At 36.5% G+C, this 27,228-nt stretch overlaps 1 protein-coding gene across 4 annotated transcripts; it reads left to right on the top strand.

Moving 5' to 3' along the window:
- The first annotated feature begins 812 nt into the window (after positions 1–812).
- LOC149260591 (uncharacterized) lies at positions 813–25,287 on the top strand. Of its 4 annotated transcripts, none has more exons than XM_089420877.1 (4): positions 5,218–9,030; positions 22,258–22,491; positions 24,530–24,677; positions 24,859–25,287. In XM_089420877.1, the coding sequence occupies exons 1-4, from the start codon at positions 8,860–8,862 to the stop codon at positions 24,888–24,890; spliced, it is 585 nt and encodes a 194-aa protein (XP_089277003.1). In that variant the 5' UTR covers positions 5,218–8,859; the 3' UTR covers positions 24,891–25,287. The 4 variants fall into 4 exon arrangements, 3 of the variants coding, with proteins under 3 accessions (XP_089277003.1, XP_089277000.1, XP_089277006.1); XM_089420874.1 differs by having other exon boundaries at positions 5,220–9,030; positions 24,544–24,677; positions 24,859–25,280; XM_089420880.1 differs by having other exon boundaries at positions 5,222–9,030; positions 24,544–24,677; positions 24,904–25,279.
- The last annotated feature ends 1,941 nt before the right edge of the window (positions 25,288–27,228 follow it).

The following is a 27,228-nucleotide window of genomic DNA, read 5'->3' as shown; positions in this document are numbered from 1 at the left end:
TGAAGATGGTGCTATGTCTAAGTCTCAAGTGACTTTAATAGAATAAACTCCATTTAGTTGTGATTGTTGAGAAAAAGGGGTGCTTTCATAACTTTTGAGATTCTTCTACCACATTGAAATGTCTCAAATCAATTAATTGCCACTTGCTTGTGTTCATCGAAAACATTTCAATCCAAAAGACAAATGTATGTCAAAGCAACTTAAATAGCCCAATGCTCATTGGCCCACACTACCAACCTTCTGAAATTTATCTCCTTGCTTGTGTTTGTTGGGGTTCAACCTCATCCCCCCATCATAAGTCATATACTCCACCATTATGTACACATGCATATCTCTAAAAAGCATACCAAACTTAACCATTTTCATGCCTTACAAAAGAATTTCAAAACATTGTTACATTTGCACCATAAAATATACATATTTGTCATCAAAATTTTCTAAAGTAATATGTGGTACTCTTAATTACAATCTAATACTACTTTGACTACCCATAACCTACCCCTCAACCCCATGGAGATCCTTGTATTGATGTCATCCTCTCCATTTTGTAAATATTTTCATAAATTAATCTTATAACACCCTCCATTAAAATCATTACATGCAAGTACATGAGAACCCTTTTCCTACCCAAGTGCACCAACGAGAACTCATGAGGCTCTACTCATCCCAACCCAAGTGCGAGGGAGTCCTACCAACAAAAGGCGAGAACTTGCCAACCTTGGCGGGAACCATTCCCACTCTCTCAAATTCCGCGAGAAAGTAAAGAAAAAATGCGATAGGAAGGAAAAATTCCCAATCCACGGTGAGAAGGCTAGAAAAATTAAAAGAAATCAATAAAAAGGGCAGCGACAACATTTCACCCTTGTACTCAGATCTACTCCTCCCCCCTAACTCGAACGACAACAAAAGCTACCAAAGCATAATTTTATTTGTTCTTCAAATTTTAAAACCCTCCTGGTTCAAGGGTTTTCAATTTGCACTCCGACTTTCCATACAAATCCTGGGATCTATCCTCCGTTGTTGAGCTGGGCCGATCAATGGGCAAGCGCAGTAGGAGTTCATCACACAACCTGGCTTCCTCCGAGGAAGAACAACCACAGAATGAAGAATCGAGCCTAGGCGAAGAAGAGGATGACTAGGAAGAGCTCAAAGCCATAACTTGGCCAATGACAGACGACGATGAAGACAATGAAGATAGTCAGAGGGCGAATGCGTCCAACGTAGACTATTATCAAGATGCTTCTGCCAAAACTAATGACGATCATTTTGTCCTATTCCCCCACTTGCTTGTCTTTGGCGCACCGTACAAGTTCGAGTCTTCCATTCTGTGTGGTCTAGGGTCCTTAGAAGTTTCAGGTTCCTATAATCTATCTCGAATTAGAAAATGCTCCACATTGAGCTGCCCCTGATCACTCTGATGCAATAGCCAAGGGGCGTCGTAGAAAGAGGAAGCTCTGCAGCAAGCCACTCCTGAGCACTCTGCAATGAAAATGCTCCACATCGAGCCACCCCTGAGCACTGTGATGCAGCAGCCGAGAGGCATTGCGAAAAGAGAAGTCTGCAATGAAAATTCTGTACATCGAGCCACCCTTGAGCACTTCGCTGCAGCATGCGAGAGGTGTGGGGCAGGAGGAAGCTCTGCTTCGAGCCACCCATAAGCACTCTGCAACATAACCGCACCTCAAGTGCTTCTGGCATCCCTAGTCTGCTTCTGCTACCCGGGTATGTTCAACACCCTCTTCGGATTGGGGAAAGTGGGCAGGATTTAATCTTGTTAATTAGGATTTAATATCTTGTTAATTTAGTCAGATTTCAATTTTAATGAGTGTTTTTATAACCATAAACTACAAGAGTTATATATTTAAATAATACCAATTTTCTTTTGGCTCTTCCCATAAAGAAGGTACATTGTCCTTTTTTTTCAGATTTTAACTTCTATGGATGTTTTATAGCCATTAGGGAAAGAATTTTATGTTTAAATGGTTGTGAATTTCGTTGGGGTCATCCGATAAAGAAGGCATGTGTTGCTCAGTTGTTGGATTTTAACTTTTATGAGCTTTTTATAGCCACACAAGGACCATAGGGACTATCCGTTGGAATAATGAAAATACAGGGTATGCATCTTTGTCATGCCCCTAAAAGTGCCCTCGTCCTCCACTCGATGATCACCACTACCATATGTTTGAAATTATATTGATAGGTGTTTGAGAAGGGTCAATCCTTTGAGATCCCTCAATTGCAGGACATTGACACTAGCCACATTTCCAACAGTGAATCTCACACCTTTCAACGTCTGTAGGTAGATGTGCTTCAATATCTCCACAGGACAATTTATTCTATTTGAGCTTAAATTTAAATATAGCATATATTTGTGCTTATCAATCCCTGAATGCAGTATTTCTACAGGGGTGCCATCAACACCCATAAATTGGAGGTACCTCAGACCACTCAGCGATTCAGGCAATTTCTTAATAAATTCCAATATAAATTTAGATACTTTAAAAGTTTTAAACTACCTATATAATTGGGTAATGATGTGATGTGAGTCTCACTTAAATGTAACACACACATATATCTCATATTGTCAAAAAAGCTTGCAGAGATTGATTCAAGATAGTGATTATAAGATAGCGATAGACTTCGGAGCCCTGGGAAACATATGTCATTCTTGATTGTAGCTATCTTGTTTTCCATCAATGAAATCGTACGCAGTCCTTGGCATTATTTTTTTGGTATCCTTTCCAATTGTTCTCTAGGTCTTAACAAACATTTAGTTTGCTCAGAAACAGCTAAATCATGCATAAAATCATGTATTTTTCAACTCTGTACTCGTTCATTTCCACCAACCTTTGAAACTTTGATCAAGAATTGATCAATAAGTTCCTCCATGTAGGATCTCCCCACATCTTGACTCTTCTAATTATGCACAAACAAATCCATGAGCAATTCATTCATGCACTAAAGATTCAGACTCTATTTCAGTGTTCTTAGGATAAATAGAGAAATAAAGAAAACATGGCTTCAAATGAGGCGGTAAAGCCTAGTAACTTAACTTCAAAGTCGGCATAACATAGTCAATCATCCCATGTGCTTTATGTAGATGAAGAAGGTTCAATATGGTAAAATAGGAAATCATATTATAAATTACATATTATTAAAGACTTTTCCTGCTATATTTTAGTATAAAAGAAACAACTAGATTGTAGGACCAATAAATTATGAGATTGGAACATCCTAAGTAATAATTTTTCATGTAATAAACCTTGTATATGCTTACACAAGATTGGTGATTGATGATAATAGTTAATTAATAGGATATGTATAAGACAAGAATTATTCCTATTGGAGAATGTTTGGCCCAGTGGTACTATCCACAATTCCTTTCCATACAAAACAAAATCAACCCTCAAAAGTTTATTTTTTCAAACACAAGACTTGGCCAACATCAATTGGTTTCTCATTTACGTGGAAAGTAAAATTCACAGCTTTTATAATTCTGGTTGATCTCCTAGATTCTTACATTGATCCATGAACATGTCAATGCCTCTGTTTTATCTTTAAACGAACTTTGTTATTTGCTCAGAAAATGGAGCAGTTTGTCCTGTGAATTTAGTTTTTCTAAAATCATTGAACTTTGTTATCTGCTCAGAAAATGGAGCAGTTTGTCCTGTGAATTTAATTTTTCTAAAATCATTGAAAATATGAAGTGAATCATATATTATCATAGCTTACAAGTATGCACCTCATCCAATAATTCAAATATGATGTTTTATGAGCTCAGTACAATCAATATGATGATGTTCGTGTCAATGAATCTATTTTATCTTTAAACAGACTTTCTTATCTGCTCAGAAAATGGAGCAGTTTGTCCTGTGAAGTTATTTTTTCAAAAGTTGTTGAAAATCTATTTTGGGTGGTTCTATGGAGGAAGGTAGTATTGGTATCTCTTTCTTTGAGCTATTGGATTACCTTGCCTCCCGAAAACCTTTTATCTTATGTATACCTCATCCAAACAAACTTTATTCCTCATCTAGAGTTCTTGGTTCAACCCTTCGTTGCCAATCTTGTTTTACTTGTTTGTCATATCATTCTCGAGTTCATTTCTTTTCTTGAAAAATATTTCCCACTTTTTTTTCACGTTGGCTGCACTTTTGAGTTCGATTTACCAACATTGTGGTCATTTTTGGATATTATTCTTATCTGATATTTATTTTATCTCATCTTTTTTCACATGTAACTTCTCACCTAACCCTCTAACTTGTATGTGAAAATGAGATCTTTGTCACGGCTCACAAAAAACCTCAATCAATAATTCCTTCCCTTAACCACTAGAGCTAGATTTCAATTTCATATAAAATAAACATCTTACTGTATTCCATCACTTTCACAATTCTATTTTCCAAATCTGGATGATCATGCTACATGCCTTCAAACCTGAAGGTAATGTTTTTGGCTTTTTCACCATTTGATATATCCAGACATATAGGGAAGTGATCTAAAATATCCCCTTTAAGAATTAAAGATTCAACTTCAAAGCCTTTCTCAAATTCAATTGAACCACATCTCAGAGAAGTTCAGTTAACATTCAAATTTGATTATTTTCCAGTTCCACTATAGACACGTGTTGCAAAGAAATCTAAAGGAAATACGATCACCATTATAGGTGTAAATTTTCCTTAGTATAGGAGAGTGCTTGAAATTTGAAACTAGAAATTGCTCTTTCAAATATTTTACCTTTGCTCCCTCTGCTACTTAGCATATTGATTTGGATTCCAGCCCTTGCAAACATAATAACAACAAGACTTTAAAAATTTAAATAACATGAAAACTTGTTTTAAAAAGTATAATTTATGAGGTCAATGCATTGCATGGAGTCAGATTGGATTTTGGGGGTTCCCTCGAATCAATCTCAGTTTTCTGAATCTGTTGAATTTGAAAGCTCTATGACTTCACTGTAATTGGGTATTTTTCTACCTAGGGAATACAAAGAAGTTGTATGTGTGTTTCATGTAGTCGGTGTAAAACTCTGTTTTCATGTTTTTGTAACCATGGTGGCCAATGGCCTGAAACAAAACGCTTAAATTCATCAAATTAAACATCTGTTGTAACTATTTCTCTCTGTCTGTATATCAGAGCATTAAATTTTGGGCCTTTTATTGGTCTCTGTGGCCATTTTTTTTCTGGGCCTTTGGGATATATTTCAATCCTTTGAAGAGGAGGTGATGCTTATATTAGGAAAAAATGTTGATTATTTTTTTCTCAATATTCAATCCTTTATACAGTTTAAATCGATTACAACTCGAAAAAAAATCAATTTCACAACAGGGTGACATGAATCTTTAATCAAAACCATGGTTTCACAACTAAGATTCAGAATCTTCTGATCATGAAATTGAGAATTTTTGTGATACATTAAAACCCTGGTATTCTGGCTTGAAACTTGAGCACCAACCCTCTTAGTATTTGAGTTTTCCTTCAGATGTAATGTAAATCTTATGCGAGGATAAAGGAATATACCTGAGCATGAAATAGGAAATACTAACCTTGTTTTCTCTAAAAAAATTCAGAGATGGAAGTGCATGAACCAAAGACTAGATTTGTCCCAATATACAAACTTATCTTGAACAAACGTGTCAAATATTTTTGCAATCTGCCTACCAAATACACGCCAAACACGATATTTTAAGGCTCTCACCAACTGAGAAGTAATTCTGATTGCTTGACATTTAACTGGCATGGTTGACTGCAAAGTCAATCATGGCATCAACCATCTAATCAACTATTGGATCTCTATCTAGATAAGAGCCAATGTTGCCTAAAAATGTTATTCCACATACCAGAGATGAAGAGGTTGATTTCCTTTTAAAAATTTGTCCTCTTCTATACCTATGTATCAGCAATATCAAAACTTATGAACCAATCTTCTAGAGCCTTCTATAACCTGTAGAGATCATCCACACTTGCGGCCAAATTGTATTGGTTCTAACTTGAAAAACACTACTGCTATAGAAACCTCTCGTTTCATTGTAGGAACCATCAATACTTTCCTGTACTCTCCTTTTATTCATCAACCCAACATTCCTCAACATTTGAGAGAACAGAAAAATGAATATATGCCACATAAAAAATTGTTGAACATAATGCTCACCTTCTCTATCAAATATTTTGCTTGCTTTGTCACCGAGCTATGGAAGCTCCTCTCACTTCAAATATTTGATCATTTTCTTCTCTGCTTAACAGTCTAAGCCAACAACTTCTCATGCAACATTCTTGGCATCTTCATATTCCTACTACTTGCACACCATCCTTTGATGACTTCTCAACATTTTTCACATGTCCTTGTTGTTGATGAACTGATTTTTTTCAACTTCAAGATGGCCATTGTCAACTTGATTTATATATGAAATTTCATGATTCACACACCTCTATTCACAGTAAAATTATTTTTGCAAGGTTCCAAAAACCCATATGCTTTTCATGGTATACATATCCAACAAATAAAATTCTGAATTTTTCTATTTGTAGCATCATCACACGCAACTGAATTGAGGTTTTCAAATGGCTTACCTTTGGTTTATCCCTGAACCAAGCATCCATATGGGTGGCCCGTATTAATTCTCTTGTGAGACTCCTATTCAACAAATATATTGTTATATGCATCATTTCAGTTTAACATCTATTTGGAACTGAGTTTTCCTGCAACATCTTCTTTGTCATGTCTATGACTCAATTACTCCTCATAACGTTGACTTTTTGCCTCCAAATTCCGTTTCTTAGACAAGTGAGCAAACAGTTCAAACTATTCTCCAGTATATAATTAGATAATGCCTATTTTCATATCACATTATTCTTCTACTTTCAAATTATACTTCTTAAAAAACGTAAAGCATTTGACCTTTCGTTATCAAATGAGATCTATCATTCCTGTGAAAATTCATCAACTGGAAGCAAATAATACCTTGCACTTGACAACAATAGTGATATCGTTGGACCACAAATATGCACATGTGCAAGCTCCAACACCTTTCATGCTCTCCATATTCTGCTTGTGTAAACGAATTACTTGTGTTGTTGACTGCTCTACTGCTAAAAATCTTGCATATGTCCCTTTTTTCTTCTGAATATTAAGTAGGGAAATTAACCATATCTAATTTACTTTTCTAGATCCTTCTATAACCTGTAGAGATCATCCACACTTGCACATTTCTCCTCCTCCAGCTGATCCATACCTCCAAACTATACCTCTTGTGGTCGACCCACATTTCTTATTTGTAGCTCTCTGCCAGACTACTACTCTTTTCTTAGCAAGCCAAATTGTATTGGTTCTAACCTTCACTATCCAGCCTTTTACTTGCTTTGTCCCCGGGCTGTGAAAGATCCTCTTTGTTGAAATATTTGATCTTGTTCTTCTCTGCTTAACAATGTGATCCAACTGCTTTTCCTGCAACATTCTTTGCATCTTCCTCTTCTTGCTACTTGCACAACATTCTCTGATGACTTCTCAACATTTTGCATTTGTCCTTGTTGTTGATGAATTGATTTTTTCCAACTTCAAGTTGGCCATTTTCAACCTGATTTAGATCTGAAATTTCATGATTCACACATCTTTATTCACAATAATGTTATTTGTGCAAGTTTCCAAAAATCTATGTGCTTTTCATGGTATACATATCCATTACAATGAATTTGCAGGCACTAAGAAAAATTCACCATATCTTATCACCATGCTCAAATGGCACACCTGAGTGTCCTGTAAGTTAAACAGAGCAAATTTTTTTATTTTGTCGTAGCACACATCCTTCTGATATTGTTGTAATTTAGCTTTTGTTTGTAATGTTTGATTTCTTTTGATGTTGTTTAATTTAGCTTTTTGTTGTGTTGTTGATTTTCATATTATTGAACTCAGTACTATATGAAAACTGGCATCTGCAAATTTGGTTCAAAATGCAAGTTCCACCATCCAAAAGATAGGTTGGCAACCTTAAAATCAGAGGATAATGTTGATGGAAGTGAGGTACTCAAGTCAGTCTGTGTTTTCATCCATTATTTTTTGCTTTCTTTTTAATATTATATGTAATCAGTCCCCGAATTTTTAAACGTCATGGGAAAATCCAAAAAAATACTTCTTCACGTTCATGGATGGCATCCCTAGTCAGTGTAGACTAGCGCACTTACCCAGGAGTATTTGAACCGGTCACCTGTTGGCACAAAACTAGCCAAATGCCTAACAACATTGGAGATATTTGGTTGAACTAATTTGTTGGGTTTTTCAATAAATATACATTTATATTGGACCTACAGATTACAATGATAAAATATTTATGCTTTAAGAACTCAATAATTTTGTATCTTAAGCTTTTATTTGGCATTGCAGGGACAAACTATGCATATGACGTATCAGACTATTTTCAAGGCATTGGAAGAAGCGGGTCTAGAAAAGACATATCATCCTCAGGATTATTTGAACTTATTTTGTCTTGGGAATTGTGAAGTAAGGGATGATAATGAAGCACCTTCTGCAAGTGCAGTTCTAGAAAATAAACCTCATGTAATTTATCCACATTTTTTTTTTCTCAACCGCTCTACATAAAATGATCTATGCTGTCCTCAATTACTAATTTTCCTTATAACATATTTTGTGTTAGATACCTTTAGTAGAAAATGGCTTTCTCCTGTAATTTACAGAATAGCATTTAGTTTAGTCACTTTCAAGTGCTGTTAAAAAATTTTCAGTTCAAAATTGACAAATCTTTATTGTTACTGAAATTGATATCATATTGTCCTTTTGGATGTCAAGTCCTTCAAATTTTACTGACATTCTTTATGTGACAGGCTTGGGCTCTGAAAAATCGTTGTTTCATGATTTATGTCCATTCAAAGGGTATGATTGTAGATGATGAGTACATCATTCTAGGGTCATCAAATATTAACCAACGTTCAATGGATGGTTCAAGAGATACTGAGATTGCTATGGGTGCATATCAACCACAATATACATGGTCTAAAAAGCGAGACCATCCACATGGCCAGGTGATTGGCTTAAGATTTTGTACCATGTTTATATCATGCTTTGGTATTGTTTATTTTTGTTTTCTCTACAGCAACTGCTTTCCAAGGCACTCCTTCCCTCCCAACCTGAATACATATTGAAGCATCCCCTTTTTTTTGAAAGAATTATGCAAATTTTGGCCTTAGTGGGTGCAAAATTCTTGGCATGTGTCACTGTCAGGCCAAGAGTAACTCCAGTTTGGCAGAAAACTGATTCGATTTATTTCATTAGGTAGCTATTGTTATATACAAAGAATGTGACTGCTCAGTTCATCTTCTGATGACTGTTCACATTCCAAATTCACCCAATCGCAGAGGATTAGGTGTCAACATTCCCCCCTTAATCTGAAGGGATGTTGGTGAATCCAAGCATCGTTCTGAATCTTTCAAGCTTTTCTCTTCCAAGCGCTTTGGTGAAGATGTCTGCAATTCGCTCATTTGTGGAACAATGACGGAGATGGATTGTTTTGGTCTCAACATGATGTCGAATCAGATGATATTTAGTATTGATGTGCTTTGTACGATCATGGAACTTTGGGTTCTTGGCCAACTTTATTGCAGAGACGTTGTCAATCATGAGTGGAGTTGATTGTACTTGTTTTACCTGCAAATCTTCAAGAATTTTCCTGAGCCACAATTTCTTTCGTTGCTTCAGCTGCTGCCACGTATTCTGCTTCTGTTGTGGAATCTGCTGGAACTGATTATTTGCGTGATCTCCAAGAGAGCTCTTGATCCAAGACTCATAGCATATCCTGAAGTAGATACCCCCAGTTTCTTTGTCTCCATCGAAGTCTGAATCAGAGTATCCAATCAAGCTGAAGTCGTCCACCTGTGTATACTTGATTCCAAGGTCTTGAGTTCCCTTCAAGTACCTTAGAACTCTTTTTGCAGCAAACAAATGTCCCTCACAAGGCTTTTGCATAAACCTGAAGAGGATTCCAACAACAAATGAAATGTCTGTAGGAATTTACAGGGTAAGTTCCTCAGAAAGAATACCAAAAGGACACCGCTCACAACCAGATCTCAAATCAATACACCAGTATTTTTGACGTGGTTAAAACCCTCAGAGTGCAAGGAGGGAAACAGTCCACGGCCTGTCCCAACGTGGGTACAGACAATTTATTAATCAAAGAATGAAAATTTACATAAGCTTCTCTCATGCACGGATTACCCGAACAATGACCCTCCATGCGCTTTAAATAGAACTCATGGACCAATCGGGTGTCAAGCCACGGATCAAGTGTCGGTAATACCGAGGTGAGAGTGAACCGTCGGATCACTACATATCGTGACCGTCGGATTGTAAGTTACAAAATGTACAACGGTAAAGAAACACACTTTACCTAACTCTAACCTAACTCTATGCTAGACCAAGTTGAACTTAACTATATCCTATGTGTCGGAATATCCTAACATCCCCCCTTAAGAACAACTTGGGATAGGATTGAAGGATTTACAAATATGACACAATAGGAGAAGGAAGGAGGCACTAGAGCCTATCCCCCCTTAGTGACAACTTCCTGAACTCCAAGCATATATCGAAGTTTAGTGAACTTCGCCTCTGTGAGAGCCTTTGTGAAGATGTCTGCAACCTGATCATCCGTTGGACAATATTGCACTTCAAGAACATGGTCATGAATGAGCTTTCTGATGAAGTGCATGTGTAGTTCAATGTGTTTGCTGCGCTGATGCTGGACTGGATCTTTGCATAGCTGAATGGCACTTTGATTATCACACCAAAGTGTGGTTGGATGCTGCTGCTCAAAGCCAAACTCTGATAGGATCTGACGAAGCCACAAGGCTTCCTTACTAGCTTCCACGGCACCACGATACTCTGCTTCTGCTGACGAAAGAGAAATGGCAGCCTGTTTCTTACAAGCCCATGTAATAGGTCCTGAACCAAGAGTGAAGACATAACCGGCAGTAGACTTCCGATCATCAAGGTCACCAGCCCAATCAGAATCAGTGAAACCAACTAACAGAGGAGCTGCTTTGGCACTGTAATGAATCCCAAACTGTACTGTACCTCGAACATAACGAAGTATTCTTTTAGCTGCTTTCCAATGACTTTCACGGGGGTTTTGCATAAAACGAGCAACAAGGCCAACAGCAAAGGAAAGATCAGGACGAGTATGGGTTAAATACAAGAGTTTTCCGACAAGTTGACGGTATAAGGTAGCATCAACTTCAGGAGAAGTACAAGAGACTGAAAGTTTGACTCCAGACTGAAAGGGAGAAGGGGCTGGCTTACAGTCTTCCATGTGAAAATGACGAAGAATATCACAAGCATACTTGGACTGGGAAAGGAAAATACCTTCTTGGGATTGCAAGACTTGAAGACCGAGAAAATAGTGTAAGTGTCCTAAGTCTGTCATTTCAAATTTCTTTTTAAGGCTGGACTTCACATGGTTTATAAGGTTGGGATCACTACCAGTAAGAATAAGATCATCAACATAAAGAACAAGGATGATAAGAGAGTTGCCCACTTTCTTGGTGTAGACAGTATTGTCAGAATGACACCTAGAAAAGCCAGATTCTAAAAGAAAGCTATCCATTTTGGCATACCAAGCCCGAGGAGCTTGCTTGAGGCCATAAAGGGATTTCTTAAGTCGACAAACGAGGCTGGAGTCTGTTTGTATGAAGCCAATGGGTTGTTCCATATAGATTTCTTCCTGCAAGTCCCCATGCAAGAAGGCAGATTTAACATCCATTTGATGGACTTCCCATTTTAAAGAGGCAGCAAGGGAAAGAACAAGGCGGATAGAGTTCATTTTGGCAACTGGAGAGAAGGTTTCAGTGTAGTCAATGCCTTCAACCTGTGAAAAGCCCTTAGCAACTAGACGAGCTTTATGTTTATCAACTTTCCCATCTGGTCCATACTTGGTTCTGTAAACCCATTTGCATCTAACAAGTTTGCGTCCCTTTGGTAGAGGAACAAGATCCCATGTATCATTTGTCATCAATGAATGATATTCTTCATTCATAGCTGCTTCCCAATGTGGATGGCCTGAAGCTTCTGCAAAAGTGTCAGGATCATGATTTACTGGAGCTTGAGCCAGTAAAGAAGAGGCTCTTTCAAACTGAGAACGTGTACGTCGCTGATCTGTAGGATCACCGGCAAGATCACCTGCTGCATCCCGAGTAGCACGGACCCATCTTGGAAGTTGAGGATCCTGAGAAGGTGGGGGAGGATTATCATCCTCGCTTTCATCATCAGAAGAAGAAATGTTTTCAAAGATAGAAGAGATAGGAAGAGGTGGCACATCCGCCGGACTAGGCTCGCAGGCCGATTTATTTTCATCAAATTTTACATCTCTTCTAATGATAACATTTTTGGACTTAAATGGAATAAGTCTATAACCTTTTACATCTTCAGAATATCCAACAAAAGTACATTTCTCACTCTTAGGTTCTAAAGCTTTATGCTTTTCATCTGGAATATGGGCCCATGCTTCACTTCCAAACACACGAAAGTGACTTACATCTGGTTTAATGGAACTCCAAGCTTCTTCTGGAGTGATATTCTCTAGAACCTTAGTAGGAGTGCGATTGATTATATAATTTGCACAATTAATTGCTTCGGCCCAAAAACTAAGACTGAGTCCTTTAGATTGCAGCATACAATTAGCCATTTCCTTTAAGGTGCGATTTTTCCTTTCAGCTACACCATTTTGTTGTGGAGTGTATGGAACAGTATGTTGCATTTGAATTCCATTTTCGGTGCAAAAGTTGATGAATGCGTTTTTAACATATTCTCCACCATTATCAGTTCTTAGCTTAAGAATTTGATGTCCAGATTGTTTTTCAACAAATGCTTTGAAGGCCAAAAAAGTGCTAAATACTTCGCTCTTGAGTTTTAAGAAGTATACCCAAGTGCGTCTAGAGAAATCATCAATGAAAGTTAAGAAGTACTTGCAGCCAGAGAATGAAGCAACAGGAAGAGGACCACATAAATCACTGTGCACAAGCTGTAAAGGGGCTGAGGCGTGCCAAGAGGCACGTTTGTCAAAACTGTCCCGATGATGTTTTCCGAGTACACATCCGGAACAAACACCATCTTTGCAAGATACCATAGGAAGACCTGTCACCATATTTTCTTTACATAGATGCTGAAGGGAGCGATAGTTTAAGTGACCAAACCGCTCATGCCAAAGTTTGCTCACTTCATCATTATGAGCAACAAACACTGAGGGAAGATGGGATGACCCAAAGTTGTGAAACTTATACAACCTTTTGGAATCATCAGCAAGACCAGTAGCTAGAATCTGTTTAGGATCTTTTAGATCCTTGATTACAACATCATGAGGTGAAAATTCAACAATTTTACCTTCACCTGAATGAGTTATCTGATAGACAGATAGAAGGTTGCAGGATAAGTTTGGAACACATAATACATCATTGAACTGACCATTGTCTAGATGAACAGTTCCAGTCCCTACAACATTAAGAGATCTATCATCACCAACATATATATTTTTGGTGTTACAATCATTTAAAGAAGAAAACATGGCTTGGTTTTTGGCCATGTGACAAGAGGCTCCAGAATCAATGAGCCACTCATGAGAATGAGAAGAAGAAGAAGATACATTTAATGCATAACCAGACTGAGATGATTGACGATGACATGCAGAAAGTGCCGTTCCGGAAGTTGAAGTTGAAGTAGGCTCCAGATGGATGTTATGTTTCTTCATTGCGGCTTCCAAGGCTTCCATCTTCTTAAAGCATTTAGATTCTAAGTGGCCATCTCGATTACAAAAGTTACAATGTCTGTCAGTCCTCTTCCATTTGTTTTTATTGGTCTTGTCATTTTGCTGAAATGATCTTTCATCTTGAGGCTGAGTTGGTTTAGGACCATTCCTTTGAGGATAAGACTTCTTAGGATTCTTTGAATTTGGTTGCTGCTGGGCGGCTAATGCTTTCGAGGAAGAGTTTCCAAGATTAAGAAGACCAAGGTGTAAGAGTTTTTCTTGTTCTCTTATTAAGGAATCACAAAAGGAGTCAAAGGAAGGGGGTTTGTAGTCTTTGCCTTGACAAATGAAAGCTTCCCTTGTAGAATGGAAAGTGGAAACAAATACAGAGTAGGCTGGTCCCAACTTAGTAAGGATGGAATAAATAAGGTTACCATCTTCTTTCTTAACTTTAACACCTTCCAAGAGATATCTAAGGGTCTTGAATTTGGACAAGAAATCTTCAATGCAAGAAAAATTATTAGGATCCAAAGTAAGCAACTCATTCTCAAGTTGATGGGCTCTAATTTCATTTTTAATCCCAAAAACTTTAGCAAGTTTTTCTAATGCTTCATGAGGAGTTTCAATTTCTGCAATGTGGAATCTAAGATCAGGAGAAACCGACATTCCTATCAAACCACGTGCTTGATCTTGTCTATTTTCCCATTTTTCGGCCTTGTCTTCATCTTTGGGTTTCTTCTCTTGGTCTGTGGCTATTCTGAAGAGACCTTTACTTCTAAGTAAATCTCCCATGTAGGCTACCCATTGGAAGTAGTTAGTGCTGTCAAGAATGACTTGGCATGGACTTTCCATTTTTTGAAAAAAAACTGAAGCTGAAGATGCTGAAAGTAAGTGGTCCAATGGATAGATCTCGAAAAAATAGGCGGTTTTAAAAAAAACGGCTCTGAAAAAGGCTTCCGGATGAAGAAGTTATGGCTTTTTGAAAAAAAATTGTTGACGTTGCCGGCAAAGTGCGCGAATGTGCGGGAATGAAAAAATCCGCCCCCACAAAATGGAGACTTGAACCCAAGACCTCTACTCTCTTAAAAAGTCTTTGAACCAATTGATCTATACAAAATATTTGAGAGAGAGAGAGAGAGAGAGAGGGGGGGGGGGGGGGCGCCTCGATTTGCGTGCTTGGCTTGGGAAGGCTCTTTTCCCCTACAAAACACAAAACACAAAACCCAACACGAATATGCAAAGAAAAACGAACCTTACGGCTCAAAGTTAGCTTTAGCCAAAAAACTAGAATTTTTAAAAAAAATCTCAAAGTTAGCTTTTAACCGAAAAACTAAATATTTTTCTCAATGTTTCTGATTTTCCAAGATCACACTAAGGTGCAGGGAAAAGAGCATACGCATGAGAAAAATCCTTTCTTTCTGTTTCTGATTTGCCCAGATCGCACAGAGTCGCAGGGCAAAGAGCATACGCAGAAATGAAAGGTATAGATCCGGGAAAAAAAAGGCTAAATAAACCGAAACCGAAATAAGCAGAGAGAAAATGACAGTATACTGCAAAAAAAACACTGTATACCTCCCGATCTGAAAAATGACGCAGCTAGGGCTACCGGAAACCTTTTCGCGTGAAACGAAAGGGGTTCCTCACTGAAACAGATGCTCCGAACGCAACAGAGCAGTCCTCTCGGCCCGAAAGCAGTCAGAAACAGCAGATCTAGGAAACGACAGCCGCATGCAGTTCTACTGGCTTCAGATTTGGATCACCAACGGACGCGGCCCTCAAATAGCTCTGATACCATGTAGGAATTTACAGGGTAAGTTCCTCAGAAAGAATACCAAAAGGACACCGCTCACAACCAGATCTCAAATCAATACACCAGTATTTTTGACGTGGTTAAAACCCTCAGAGTGCAAGGAGGGAAACAGTCCACGGCCTGTCCCAACGTGGGTACAGACAATTTATTAATCAAAGAATGAAAATTTACATAAGCTTCTCTCATGCACGGATTACCCGAACAATGACCCTCCATGCGCTTTAAATAGAACTCATGGACCAATCGGGTGTCAAGCCACGGATCAAGTGTCGGTAATACCGAGGTGAGAGTGAACCGTCGGATCACTACATATCGTGACCGTTGGATTGTAAGTTACAAAATGTACAACGGTAAAGAAACACACTTTACCTAACTCTAACCTAACTCTATGCTAGACCAAGTTGAACTTAACTATATCCTATGTGTCGGAATATCCTAACAATGTCTGGTCTGGTAGTAGTGAGGTAGATGAGACTTCCTACAAACTGTCTATACTTTGTTGCATCCTCAAATTCCTTTCCTTCAATAGATGTGAGCTTTAAGTTTTGTTCCATTGGAGTAGAAAGAGGATTGCACTTTGTCATGCCAAATCTGTTTAACAAATCTCCAATGTATTTCTTTTGAGAAAGAAATATGGATTTTGGATGTTGGGTTATTTCAATGCCAAGATAGTAATGAACATAGCCCAAATCAGTCATTTCAAAACTTTTCCCCAATTCCTTCTTTATGGATGCAATGTATTTCATTGTTCCCTGTCATTAAAAGATCATCTACATATACCACAAGATATACAACTGTTTTGCCAACTTTCTTGACAAATAAAGTTGCATCATCAAGATCAAAATGATTGAAGTTGAGTTTCAGAAGATGCTCAGTTAGTTTTTCATACCAGGCTCGCGGTGCTTGTTTGAGGCCATACAAGGACTTCACAAGTTTGCATACTTTTTGTTCATGTCCTTTCACAGCAAATCCTTCAGGCTGGGACATAAAAACATTCTCTTTTAGATCTCCATTCAATAAGGCAGTTTTTACATCCATTTGATGGAATTTCCTACCGTTCTGAGCTGCTAGTGCAAAGAGTGTCCGGATGGTGGCCCATTTTGCTGTGGGGGCAAAAGTTTCCTCATAATCGACCCCTTCCTTCTGTGCAAAACCTTTTGCCACAAGCCTAGCTTTGTGCTTGTCAAGTGAGCTGTCAGCTTTATACTTGTTCTTGTAGACCCACTTGCAGCCAATTGGTTTGGTTCCAAATGGAGGATCAACCAGCTTCCAAGTGCCGTTCTTTATGAGGGCATCATACTCCTTTTGCATCGCTTCTTTCCATTTATCATGAGAAGCAACTTCTTTGAAGGAAGTTGGTTCAAAATCTGTAGACAAGTTCAATTCATAATCATAAGAAACATCCATATCAACAGGTGAATTAGAGTCATCTACATCACCTCCATTTTGTCGGTTTGAATTTCTGGTTCCTGTTTTTCCAATTTCATCAGGATGAACACTTTCAAGTGTCTTTGTCAGCCACTTTGGGGGACCTTTCTGAGATGGTCTAGGCTGCTCTGTTGATTGAGTTGGGACTGAATCAAGATTGAGTCTCCCAATTCTATCAATTACATCACTTAAAGCATCATCCGTTGTTGGAGTTTCAGTCGAGGGAGAGTGTTCTTCAGAAGAAGATTTCACATGTTGATCTAGTATAGGAATCCCCCCTTCAAGATGTGGAATTTGATTATCAAATTCTTGAAATGATTTCGTTTTTGCGAATCTATCAAAGCGATCAAGTTGCTGCTCAACAACATTGTCAGATTTGGATGGTTCAAGAAAAATTACATCTCTAGATACAACAAACTTTTTATTTACTTCATCATAGAGGCGGTATGCTTTGGAGGTGTTTGAATACCCCAGAAAGATACACTTACGACTTCTAGCACCAAGTTTGTTTTTATGTACCTTTGGTATCAAAGCATAACAGGTGGAACCAAAGATCCTGAGATGTTTTACCGAAGGAACATGTCCATACCACAATCCATAAGGAGTCTTGTTTCTTATAGCATTAGATGGACATCTATTCTTTATATATGCAGCACATAGAACAGCATCAGCCCAAAACATTATCTTTACATTTTTGAAGAAAAGCATGGATCGTACCATATTCAAGATTGTTCTATCCATTTTTTCAGCTACACCATTCTGTTGGGGATTACAAGGCACAACTGTTTGATGTTTGATCCCATGTTGGCGAAGATAGTTTTCAAATTCATTTGATGTATATTCTTTTCCATTATCAGTGCGAATAGACCCAATATGAGATTGTGTATCATTTTCAATCCATTTATGAAAATTCTTGAATGTTTGAAAAGCATCAGATTTGTTCTTCAGTAAATAAACCCAACACATTCTGGTGTAATCATCAATAAATGTCATGATATATTTATTTCCATTTGCAGAAGGAACAGGTATTGGACCACATAAATCTGAATGAATGAGTTCAAGCTTCCTATGTGCTCTTGAATGTGAATCATGAAAAGACTGTTTGCTATGCTTTCCTAGAATGCAAGCATCACATTGCTTATGTTTCCTATGAATTGTAGGCAAACCAGCAACACCATTTTTCTTAAATAAGCAAAGATTGTCATAGTTTAAATGTCCAAATCTAGCATACCATAATAAACTTGATGGAAGTGTACCTTCTTCATGATGAGAAATATATGAAAAATGTTGTGCATGAGCAGGGGTTCCTTGCAGTTTGAGAAGCCTTTCTTCTTCTATTCCCCTCATGACAAGTGAGTGGTCAGATGCTTTTCTTACCTCAAGCTTGCCATCAAACATATGAATGGAGTGACCTTGCTGGCGGATGTGGACCAAGGACATCAAGTTTCTTTTGAGCTGTGGGAGATATAGAACATGATCCAAAAGAAAGTCTGGAAGACCAGGCAGTTTAAGCCTGATTGTGCCAAGCCCTGATGGCTTGATTTTTGACTGATCTGCAAAGTATACTGCTCCATCAACATTGTCAGTGAAATCTTAAAAAAAATCTTTTCTATGAGTCATGTGACAGGTTGCTCCTGAATCAAGCAACCAATCATTTTTCGAAGAAGTAAGTGAAGCATTAAACAAATCTTCATTTACTCCAATGTTACATTGTGCCTCAATATAGTGAGCGGATTCAGGTGTTTTACCTTTGTTTGTATCATCAATTTTACCTTTCTATTGGTTTCTTTTCTGCTCAATTTTGTCCCATGGTAGCTTGCATGTAGAGGCATCATGTGATCCATTTCTTTTGCAGCGAATGCAATGTAAGTCTGCCTTTTCTCCTTGAGAATGTCTGCTCCCCCTGCCTCTGAAATATCTTCCTCTTCCTCTTCGTCCACCTCTTCCTCGTGTAGAATCTTGAGCATGATGCTTTTCTTTATGAGCAAGGCACACAGTCTCTTCAGAAGATTCAGGGGCTGTCTTCTTTCCAAAGGCTTTCTCTCTTTCAGCAAATTTTTTCACAAGAGAGTCAAAGGTTATATCTTTAAGATTTCCATTTGCTTGTAAAGACTCAAGATAATTGGAGTAAGTAGGATAGAGTGCCTTGAGAAAAGCAATAAGAGGGATATCCAACTCAACCTTAGTGGATTTGATATCATGCATTATAGACTTTACTTCAGATGCAAGAGCAAGAGGATCATTATTTTTCAGTTCAAGAGTGAAGAGTTTAATCATGAGTTGAACAACTTCAAGTGCAGAATGTGAGTCATAGAGTTCTTTCAGCTTTTGTAAAGCTTCAAAGGCAGTTGAATATGATGAAATATGGCGACTTACTTCTTCATTTATAGATGCTGCGATTAATGCATAGGCTTTTCTATTCTTGTTTTCCCAAATGACGAGCTCTTTGTTTGATGTAGGCTGCACTGGGTCATTGTCTCCTTCTCCGACACACACTCCTTTCCACAACTCATTGAAGATGAGGGTGTGTTTTATCATCCGGGACCATTCATGATAGTTCTCCTTGCCAGTGAGAACTATTCCTACCATAGAGATGATTGAATGCATTTTGTAAAAAAAATACTTCTGCTGATAAAAAAAACTTTTGTTGATATACAGTGAAATTGTACTCAAAAAATTTCTGTGGGAAATAATTTTGGTTGTTTAAAAATAATCAATCATTCACCACGAGCTCTACAAAGTTGGAGCAGCAACGGCATCAACCGCGAGCTCTACAAAGTTGGAGCAGCAACGGTATTACAATTTCAAAGTTCACTGAAAAGACTAAAAAAAATCACCATAAATCCCTTTGATTCTCTAGACTTTGAAGCCAGTAATAAAAATATGGCAGCGTTAAAGTGTTGGACAGTTTTTAAAATATGGGACAACGTTAAAGTCGTTTTAAAGACATACTAAAAAAATGCGCTGGATCACCATTGCCAATCAATATATACCATTTAATATACAACATTTAACGCAAATGGGAATGCAAAAAAACCTTCCGCACTCAACCATATACCATATACCAGGTTGTTACTGCTTCGTTGAACAGTCGATACCATATATATGATTTAAATGCGCTGTCCATTCAAAAATATACCAATCGATACCCGCAGAGACCGACAGTTACCCTTCCGCATTCAAATGTCGATACAGGAGTTGTCTCCCACGCAGAGATACCAGGAGCTGGAAAATAACATCAAGCTCTATGTCAGGCGTGTATTCATCATGGACAACTGTGAAGAGTTGATCCCGGAATACCTTAGCTTTGTAAAGGGTGTCGTGGACTCTGAAGACCTTCCTCTGAATATTTCTCGCGAAACTCTCCAACAAAACAAAATATTAGGAAAAGTTTCACATGAATGGAGTCTTGTGAACAAACAGAAGCCTATCTGGATGAGAAAACCAGAGGATATTACGAAGGAAGAATATGCGGCATTTTACAAGAGTCTGACAAATGACTGGGAAGAACATTTGAGAGGCGTATTGAACAGTTGAGAGGCGTATTGAACAGTTGAGAATATCAGAACAATGAGAGGCGTATTGAACAGTTGAGAATACCGTATAAACAGCGTTAATATTCCAGATTAAAAGAGCCGTGGAATAGTGAGTAAACCCACAGCGTTAATACACATTCAACGCAGTTCAACAGGAAAACTGGACAGCGTTAAAACCACTGGATTATTAGACAGCGCATACCATGAGACAGCACATTCAAACGTTCCACTCGTATATCCATTCAACAACGCATACAGGAGCTGGTGGCGTATCTCTGCAGTGGCACCGTCAGGTCTCAGTATGGACAGATGTGCAGTGCGGCAGAGGCAGATTATTTCAGAACAGAAGGGAATAAAGCAGAGGCAGAGGCAGAGGCCAGGACAGAGGAGTTACAAGGAGCATAATAGCTAAAACAAGGAGCTGGCTCTGATACCATGTCAGGCCAGGAGTAACTCCAGTTTGGCAGAAAACTGATTCGATTTATTTCATTAGGTAGCTATTGTTATATACAAAGAATGTGACTGCTCAGTTCATCTTCTGATGACTGTTCACATTCCAAATTCACCCAATCGCAGAGGATTAGGTGTCAACAGTCACTTTGGGGATGCCTAACCATGCATACACTGAGAATCGAACTTGGGTTATTTGCGGTAGGCTCACATCAAGCTTCTGTTAGACCACAACCCGACCTACATAAATTGAAGCACACTTACTAGAGGTCATGCCCGTTGTTATTGAAATTGATGTTGCATGAAGATGGAAGCTAAACTTATATGGGAAGTGGTGAACATATCTAGTTTAGTTGGAATTTTATTTAGAGATTATAGATCCAAATTAGCTCATGTCTTTCTTTGTTCTGAGCTTTTAGTTGAGTGAATTTTCCACGCAACCTCCTCCTGCCATAACATCATAATGCACTTGTTAGTTAGGCTTCATCCTTTTGCTTCATTTCTTTTATATTGTGCTATCTTTCTACTTGTACAATGTATGAATTACATAAAAGAATAACCTCCCTTACAATGAACATGGATTTTTTGGGGCTCCATTTTAGACATTAATAGAATTTATATGCTCTTGATTTTGTAGGTCAAACATGTTGCTATAAGATACTCTGAATTTTGCATTATGAATGTCAAATTAGAATATTTATTTGGACATTTTCTTTTTACATTTGAAGTTTCTATTATCTCTCATAGGAAGACTAAGTTTGCAAAACCTGCATTTATGGTTTTATATATTCTCTGATATCTGGCAGAATTGCTTTCTATTTTTCAAATATAGATTAAAATCTTTCTGACTTGTTTTCTTGTATGGTTATTAGTAGAAACCCTCCTATCTTGACATCAGCTCTTGCAAGTACCCCTTTATTTACAAATGCTAGTCTCATGAATATAGATTAAAAGGAAGCATGGGCTTGCAACACCCAAACACCAAAAACCCATGCATCTTTCTTGGCACCTACTTATATGCTAAGTCTTGCAGCTTTTTTTTTTAATAAATCATTTTACATACTCTTTTTGTTTTTTTGATCTGTTATAATCCTACTCTTTGTCTTAAAAATTACCCTGATATTGAGCTCATATTAGCCATGGATTTGCTTCTCCATGCTTCATATCATATTGTTGATTGCTCTATCATGTACCTTATGGTTAGAATTTTGTGTATTGTATTTTGAGAGAGACACTATTTTTCCAATTTGCTTACAAGGAATTAACTTTTGTCAACTCTATTTCCAAATTTCCACAGGAGAATGGTTTATCTTTAGATGGTGACAAATGGCATTGGGTGGTTGGAATTATGGTTTCAGTTTCTTTTGTGAAGTTGTTCCTCATAATGTATTGTCGAATTTTTACTAATGCTATTGTGAAGGCATATGCTCAAGATCATTTCTTTGATGTGAACACCAACACAATTGGTCTAATTGCTTCTATTCTTGCAAGTACTCTATACTGGTGGATAGATCCTGCTGGAGCAATTGTGGTAAGAAGTTCTTTGACCTTTTGCTTTACAGTGCACAGTTTGCAACTTTTCACATGTTATGCTTATATATTTTGTTGAGTGTGCGCCATGGTTTCTTGGCACTGGCCACTGAGGAGTAGTTTGTCTTCCATTATGTCATCCTCTCCTTTTTATAATCAACATCCACTTGTTTAATAAGAAACTTCTTGTTGTTTTTTTCATTATCATGATATATCTTTGCATTTAGTAGCAATGTAGATGACATTTTTAGCACATGTTCTCAGTCATCAGTGTTCTTCACTGTCATAAATAATGGCTGGTGTGGAACTCCCAAGCCATAGAGGGCCCCGAATAATTGTGGAGCTAGGATGGAGCCATGAATCTATCCAACTTAAAATTCAAAGGAAAAACATATTCCAAGTCTATTAACTTTTAAGTAGGGAGAACTAATTACAAAGGTGCAAGAGAATATATCCACTCCATTTCATTTCTTTTTCTTTGATAACGACTCAATCCCAGATTGTGCATTAACAAATCATAATTCTGTTTGTTTTACCTTTGGAAATCAAGACATTTTGTTATAGAATTTTATATGGGTGCATATAGACAATAATAGACGCATACATGTGTGGAGAGGAAGATGAAGAAAAAGAAGTCTTAACATGGAATGAAATCCCAACACAGGGATATGCCACTGTAGCAATAGCATGTATACATGAACATTTAATTGTATACTAATATAAGATTTTGTAATTTTTTGCTAGAGATATAATGTGCCTCTCTTTGTACCTTTTGGGGAAATTGCTAGTTTTAGTAAGTTAAAAATATGGTCTGCATGATTATAGTTTTTATAAAGATTATAGATCAGGTGTCAATTTTTTGTTTGTTTGTTTATTTGTTTCTTCTTAAATAATGGCTATAAATGTAGTTTTCAGGATTGCCATAATTCTTCACGTAATTTTTAAAAATGTGCTAGCTCAATGGAAGAGTGCATGCATGCCTTGGTGGTTCGATTCCATTGTGCTCTAACATTAATTAATCAACGATTTTGCAGTTTATTTTTAATTAAATGTTTTTTATATCGATTTATGGTGAGATATTTCTGGATTCATCATTTTATATTGTGTCTAGAGAGACAAAAGTGATCTTTAAAGAAAATTGTTATTGTCTCTAGAGAGACAATAGTTGGTATTAAAGACATTGTCTCTAATCCCATGTTGTTTCTAGAAAGACAAAAATGAAATTCTCTGGTAAGAGACAATAATGCCTGTGTTATATATTGTCTTTATAGAGACAATTTTTTAAGACAATAATTTTTTACACACCCGCTTAAAGACAATATTTAAGACAATACACAAGTTTTTTTTTGTTTTAAGTTAGGACAATTTACCCAAAAGTTGTCTCGAATATTGTCTTAAAACCCCCTTTATGTAGTAATGTGTTTTATCCTGAGTTAAAACTAACGTGTTTCTAAACCTTCAATTGTGGAGATTTGACTTCAGCAAGTGATTTGTTGAAAGAGACTCCTCCCCTCTCAACCTCTCCTCTGCCCTTGTAAAATTTCTAACAATATATAAATTCAAAGTTTCACTCACAAACATTTACTGTGTGGGAATAATACACCGCAAGTATGTTTTCTTGCACATCTAAGAAAAAAAATATAAAAGAGATTTCTTCCCCCCGCCCCTCCAAAATAAAAAAATTGCAATAAAATAGAACGCGATCAGCAGTAAAATATATCTATGCCTGATTTGTAAATTTCCGTTTACATTAAATTCTGTATAATATTTTAACCTAATTAGCAATAAAATATATCTATTACTTAATAAGGTTTAACTAAATTTGCAATAAAATATGTAGAATGATCATTTGCCCATCAACGTAAAATTTGGTTTCGATTTGTCCGACTTCGATTTAGTTTCATATTTGTCTATGATTTTCATGGTAAAATTCCATTTCGATTCACATGCTCGATTTGCCAAGGTTCTACTACTTATACTTTCATGTTAGATTTCGCTTTCAATTGCAACATAATGACACCCTAAATCGATTTGGCCAGCTTCGATTTTGCAGGTTTGCTATGACCAGGTTAATCAATGTGGGCCGAATTCGTTTTGGCAAGGTCGACGTGACAAGCTTAGATTTCATCTTTTACAGACTCGGTGTACCCAGTTTCGATTTCATATTTTTGAGATTGGATTTTGCAGGTTAGGCTTGACGATTTCCTCGTTTTAACTTAAATAAATTGAGCTTGGAACCAGATTCAATTTAAATAACAGTTTAACTCCCATTGCCTACGGCTCCAAAAGATTTGAAAAAATATTAATAGATATATTTTATGCTAAATGTTTAATGTGAAATATGTTGCAAAATCTTGTGGTTCGACAGCTTCAAAAATGTTCTTCCCTTTCCTAAAGTGAGACAAAAATATAGGGTCGCACACTCAGCGATGGTGGAGGATTTCGGCATGTAACGGTAGATAAAACGATACAAGATAAAAACCGAAGGAGTTGATGGTGGAGGATTTCAGCATGTAACGGTAGATAAAACGATACAAGATAAAAACCGAAGGAGTTGTCTACTGAGGCGGAGGAATTCTCTGGACGGTCAAGAGGTGCTGGAATCCAGGTAAAAAATTTCAAAAAACCTTGTAGAGGCAGTGTTCGAATCTTGTTTTTGATGGTGGAAATGGATTCAGCGCCATCAAAAATGTCTAGAACACTTAAAATTTTGATGTTTAACAACTATAACTTGGATTTACAAAAATCCTTGCCGGATTTTCTCTAAATATGACATTTCCATAACTTTCGGGGCAATTCTTCCTAAGGCAAAACTGAAAAAATAAAAGAAAGAGAAAGTCAAAATTTCAAATTTATTTCAGTGTTTTAATTTTTTAATTGATATTTTCTTATATTTATTAGTTTGTATGGTTTGATTTTCACAGCTTCATTACATTGCGAGAGTGCAGAGAATCCAATAAGAACAAAACCCCCCAGAGAATCCAATAAAAACAAAACCCCCCTTATAACTAACAGAGTTTTTAAATTTTAATATATAACAGTGTTTTAATTTTTTTTACTAATAATGTTTTATGTTCTATTTTTTAATATATGTTAGTGTTTTAATTTTTTTACTAATAATTTTTAATGTTTCTATTTTTTAATATATGTTAGTGTTTTAATTAATTAATTTTTTTATTTTTTAATATATATCGGTGTTTTAATTTATTTATTGATAATTTTTTATATTCGTTAGTTGTTTGTATGGTTTGATTATGATTTTATTCTATTATCAAAGTGAAGAGAATCTATTGCAAACAAAAATAATAATTATTACTAAGAGGGTCTTTAATATATATAACAATTTTGTGTAGTGATATTTTTCCGAATTATTGCTTCATTTTTTATTGTATTGATCTTTCGAAACAACTTCCCTGGTTCATCATCAGGATTAGATGTGTGAAAAACTCAGATAAAGTTAGATAATATAGGATTATTAATGTTAAATTTACTATGTATTACTATTAATGTTTTAAATATTGCAAAATAATTAAAATCATGTAATATAATGATTAATTAGGTCTTAATGTAACATTGCAATATTATAATGCTATTGAATAAGAGTTTTAGTATTTGTTATTTTTGATAACATTAATTAATATTCTAGTATGGTATAAAAGTTTTTTTGTATTAATTAATTTAGCGGACTTTAAGATTATTAATGTTAAATTTAGTATGTATTACTATTAAGATTATTAATGTTAAATTTAGTATGTATTACTATTAATGTTTTAAATATTGTTAAATAATTAGAATCATGTAATATAATGATGAAACTAATTAGGTCTTTTAAATTTTAAATTATACTAATTGAATATTTATTAATTAATGATTTTGAGATATATTGCTGGGTATTTTCCTAGATTTTTATGCTAGCTGAGTTTTAAATAAAATTGTTTGAATTTAATCTTAATAAAGTTTTTATAGGAATTGTAAAGAGTGCAAGGTTTTTGATTAATGTTATTTATTCAATTATTAATAAAAATGAAATTCGGGATAGGTGAACCTTAAGGAGGACTAAGAGATAATGGGGATGGGAGTACCTATGAAACGGTAGAAAGCCCAGTGAGTGTAGGAATCCAATTATCACTTATTTTCCAACTTTCATCACGATTGAGGTTATTGGGGTGTTTTCCTATTTCGATAGCTTCTCTAAACTTTCTATGGTGATAATGGTCGATCTTAGCCACAACATAAGAGTTTTCTATGCAAATGTGATGATTGGTTTTACTAGAGTGCTCGGTCAAAACTGAGGTTTTGGAACGGATAGGTGAACCTTAAGGAGGACTAAGAGATAATGGGGATGGGAGTACCTATGAAACGGTAGAAAGCCCAGTGAGTGTAGGAATCCAATTATCACTTATTTTCCAACTTTCATCACGATTGAGGTTATTGGGGTGTTTTCCTATTTCGATAGCTTCTCTAAACTTTCTATGGTGATAATGGTCGATCTTAGCCACAACATAAGAGTTTTCTATGCAAATGTGATGATTGGTTTTACTAGAGTGCTCGGTCAAAACTGAGGTTTTGGAAGGGCTATGCTTGCAGCATGTTCTTTAATCCTTGCAAATTTAGGTATATTTAAATTTACAATAAAATATATAAAATAAATGAAATTTTTTTTACACTAATGAAGTGTATTTAATTCACAATATAATATATTTAATGTCTAAATATATCTAAATTTGCAATAAAATGT

The sequence above is a fragment of the Pinus tabuliformis genome, chromosome 6 (genome assembly GCF_031772625.1).
Source record: "Pinus tabuliformis cultivar Carrire ecotype Pingquan chromosome 6, CPIR1, whole genome shotgun sequence".
In the NCBI taxonomy this organism is placed as follows: Eukaryota; Viridiplantae; Streptophyta; class Pinopsida; order Pinales; family Pinaceae; genus Pinus; species Pinus tabuliformis.
Note: the sequence above shows the minus strand (reverse complement) of the source record. Positions and strands in the feature narration are given on the sequence as shown.

Coding starts and splice junctions, on each gene's coding strand:
- LOC149260591 (XM_089420874.1), top strand. CDS start 8,860: ATGATTTATGTCCATTCAAAGGGTATGATTGTAGATGATGAGTACATC. Junction 9,031..22,257: donor GAGACCATCCACATGGCCAG/GTGATTGGCTTA, acceptor AAATTTCCACAG/GAGAATGGTTTATCTTTAGA. Junction 24,678..24,858: donor TTTGAGATTGGATTTTGCAG/GTTAGGCTTGAC, acceptor GTGGTTCGACAG/CTTCAAAAATGTTCTTCCCT.